Here is a 3,759-nt window from a genome sequence, read left to right as displayed (position 1 = left end):
TGGCTTCTCTTTGGTCTAGAAGTCACTGTCACTGGGGCTGGTATGTTGAGGAGGGGGAGATGCTAGTACCTGCCCGGGGACCTGTAGGTAGCACAGGCTGCAGGTGTCAATGACAGAACCACCTCAGGGGACAAGGAGTGTCGCCTCTTCCAGGTGAGGGCACTGAGCTGGGAGGTAGACGGCCAGTTGCCCAGGCTGGCAGCTAGCGAGACACCCAGCTAGTTCCCATCCTGTGAGCCCAGCTGGGCCCATACACTGCCTGGGCAGTTTCGAGTTAGCAGCTGTGGTTCTGTGCCAGGCTCTTCCCTGTAAAGCAGGTGCATTAGTAATGGCTTCCCCTGGGGGGTAGGGGAGGGCAGAGGGCTGCAGTGACTGGTGCTGGCTCTGGCAGGGGGTGGTATCTCCCCTGGAGCCCTTCACTCTTGTCAGTTCATTAAATCCTCTTAACACCCATGTTTCAGAAAAGGAAACTGAGGCTTTCCTAGGTCACACAGAGGCTGGAAATGGTGAGTTCAACCCCAGCGCTGTGAGCAGAGGGGCAGTGTGAGCTGTCCGTAGAGCGCGCTTGCCCGCTCTCCGGGGCCCCAGCGCACGCAGCGCCCTGGGGTCCTCAGGCCTGGGCGCCTGGGTTCTGCGGGCCTCGGGCGGGACTGGGGGCGGATGGCCAGGCCACCTTGGCCGGGGCTCCAGCAGGCTCGCCGGGCGGGGGCGGGGCGGGGCGGGGGCGGGCGGGGCGGGGCCGGCAGCGGTAAAAGGGACTGGGCCCAGCTGGGCTCCGCACTGGAGCCATGGCGCGTCCACACCTCCCGCTGGCGATGGGCTTAGCGCCTTCTGCCTCCTCACCCTGTCCCCCGATGCCCGCGCTGAATTCCGGGGCCGCCGGACCGGGGAACGCCGGACCGTGTCCCCCCAGGACCCGCAGGTGCAGAAGGTGGCACAGATGGCCGTGGCCACCTACAACATGGACAGCAATAGCGTCCTCTACTTCCGGGACACGAACATCGTCAAGGCCGAGAGACAGGTGCGAGCTGAGCCGCGGGGCAGGGGGCGCCCTGGGCAACACCTTCCATAGAAGGCCTGAAAATGCAAATGAATGCCAAAATCCACGAGAAGCACCAAGCACCCCTTTCCTTTCCTGAGGGTCCCTGAGATGGGGGCAGAGGGAGAAGCCAAGGGGCACCAGGGGGCCCCTCTATGTCTGTCTGGGCTGCAGGAAGGTGTTACCCAGGGGCCAGATCTCAGCCTCCTTCTGGACCCACGCCTCTCCTACAGACCCCACACCCACCCCAGAGCCCTGCAGGTCCCTGGGGCATTGGGAGACCCTGGAAAGAGGTGGGGGGTGGGGCAGCTGCCCAGGCTTGGCTGCCAGCACCCCTGACCTGCCTGGCCCTGCCCTCAGATAGTAACTGGCATCAAGTACTACCTGACGGTGGACATGGAGAGCACAGAGTGCAGGAAGAGCATGGTCTACACAAGTGGCGTGGACCTCAACACCTGTCCCCTGGCTACCGGAGTGCATCAGGAGGTAACAGCACTGCCCCCAGCCCTGGCTTGCAACTCGGCCATCCTGAGCTGGTAGAGCCTGTCCAGCCTCTGGGTGACTCAGCCTCAGGCCAGTGTGGGGTACAGGGTGGAGGAGGCTGGGGCTCTGGTTCAGGTAGGATCTAGCTTTGGCCATCAGGTTCCATGTCTTATGTTTATTTGATTGTGCTGCTACTGGGACTTGAACTTGGGGCCTGAGCACCGTTCCTGAATTTTTTTGCTCAAGGCTAGGGTTCTACCACTTGAGCCACAGCTCCACTTCCAGCTTTCTGGTGATTAGAGAGTCTTAGGAAATTTCCTGCCCAGGCTGGCTTCAAGATTTATCCTCAGATCTCAGCCTCCTGAATAGCTAGAACTACAGGCATGAGGCATCAGTGCCAGGCTAGATTCCAGGTTTGTTATTTGTTTTGGTCGAGGGGATTCAACTCGGCCTGGGCGCTGTCCCTCAGCTCTTCAGCTCAAGGCTAGCACTCTACCACTTAAGCCACAGCTCCACTTCTGGTTTTCTGAGTGGTTTATTGGAGTCTCCTAGACTTTCCTGCCCAGGTTGGCTTTGGTGATTCTCAGACCTCAGCCTCCTGAGTAGCTAGGATTACAGGTGTGAGCCACAGGTCCCGCTGGATTCTAAGTCTTTTTTGGTGGGGGAGTCCAGTTGTGGGGGTCTGAACTCTGGGCATGGGCGCTGTCCCTCAGCTCTTCAGCTCAAGGCTAGCGCTCTACCACTTGAGCCACAGTGCCACTTCAGCTTTTTTTTCTTTTTTGCTTATGTTGCTGAGGAATCGAACCCAGGGCCTCAGGCATGCAAGGCAAGCGCTCTACCACTGAGCCACCTTCCCAGCCCCTGGATTCCAAGACTTTTGTGTGTGCGTGTGCCAGGCTTGTGGCTTGAACTCAGAGCCTCGGTGCTGTTCCTGAGCACTTGAGCCACAGCTCCACTTCTAGTTTTTGTCTTTGGTGTTCATTAGAGATGAGTCACATGGACTTTCCTGCTGGGCTGGCTTTGAACCTCGATTCTCAGATCATTCCCTTGAGTAGCTAGGATTACAGGCATGAGCCACTAGCGCCTGGTGATTTCAAGTCTTGTGAGTCACCAACTGCCCATCTCTGGCCCCAGAGCAATAAGGCAGGCTGAGGTCTGGCTGCTGGAAGGAGACAGGAGCCAGGCTCACCCTTGCTTGTCTATCATTCTCTGTCTGCAGAAGCTGCGCTGTGAATTTGAGATCCTCCAAGTTCCCTGGAAGAACTCTTCTCAGCTTCTAAAGCAAAACTGTGCTCAGATTTAACAGACCCCCGAGTGGCAGCAGCAGGGCTGGGTGGGAGTGGCACAGCACGCATGGCACCTTAGGGCCGGGGACAAGTCGCTAAATAAATAATCAGCATTGCTTCTTGCACTGGTTTCTTTTATCTGCTTCACCTCTCCCCATCCTCACCACTCTGCCCCTCCTAGAGGCCCTTAGCACCCCAACTAACAGGGCACCCTTGCCAGTTTCTGTTGTACCAGCCCAGACAGTACTGAGGGAACAGGGATCAGTGCCCAAAATCTGGAGCCTCCACAACACTCCACATCACAGAGAGACAAACCCCCAGCATCCCTCAACACAGCCAGAGACCCCCAATAGTCTCAGAGACAAAGCACCAGAGAGAGACCATGTTCACATTAGCTGGCTCACATGCCATGAGCGCTCTCAAGAGGAGCCTGTGCCCTGTTCCTCTCGGCACCCTGGAGCAGTTTGGGTGCAGGTAGGGGCACTGAACCCTGAGCCCACAAATACTGCTGTGCCTGTGATGACAGGAGGGGAATGAACAGCCCCTATAAGGCCAAGAAGTCAGGAGGCAAGGCTGGGTCATTGCCCTTCTCACTGTGAGCCACGCATCACGACGACTCCCCCAAAATGCCTGACCCTGGAAGGAGTTGGGCCCATTCCCAGAGGATACAAATGTGATCTGCTGCCACAGGAAGGAAGAAGGGTGGTTCCCATAGGGGGAGGGACTTCACTTCATACTCCTTCGAGAAGACAGATGCAGCATCCCTTGTACAACACACACAGACACAATGTGCAGATGCTTCCATACACCACCAGCATGGCCAGAAAAACACCCTCAAGTCCCTCCAATGCAGGAACCCAGGCCAAACACAGAAGTAGTGCACTCTAGGGAGACTACACAGTTCCCAGACATACAAAGAGTCATGGGTGGCACCTCAGAATTGTTCCAACA

General features: G+C 57.5%; 1 protein-coding gene across 1 annotated transcript; it reads left to right on the top strand.

The window, feature by feature from the left end:
* Positions 1-745: 745 nt before the first annotated feature.
* On the top strand, positions 746-2,918 carry Cst6 (cystatin E/M). The gene is given in 4 exon segments (XM_013020988.1): positions 746-822; positions 825-1,021; positions 1,400-1,525; positions 2,742-2,918. Coding segments are annotated over 4 exon segments (441 nt in total). The 5' UTR covers positions 746-788; the 3' UTR covers positions 2,826-2,918.
* The last annotated feature ends 841 nt before the right edge of the window (positions 2,919-3,759 follow it).

The sequence above is a fragment of the Dipodomys ordii genome, unplaced genomic scaffold (assembly GCF_000151885.1).
Source record: "Dipodomys ordii isolate 6190 unplaced genomic scaffold, Dord_2.0 Scaffold54, whole genome shotgun sequence".
NCBI lineage: Eukaryota > Metazoa > Chordata > Mammalia > Rodentia > Heteromyidae > Dipodomys > Dipodomys ordii.
This window is presented reverse-complemented; position numbering and strand designations above follow the sequence as displayed.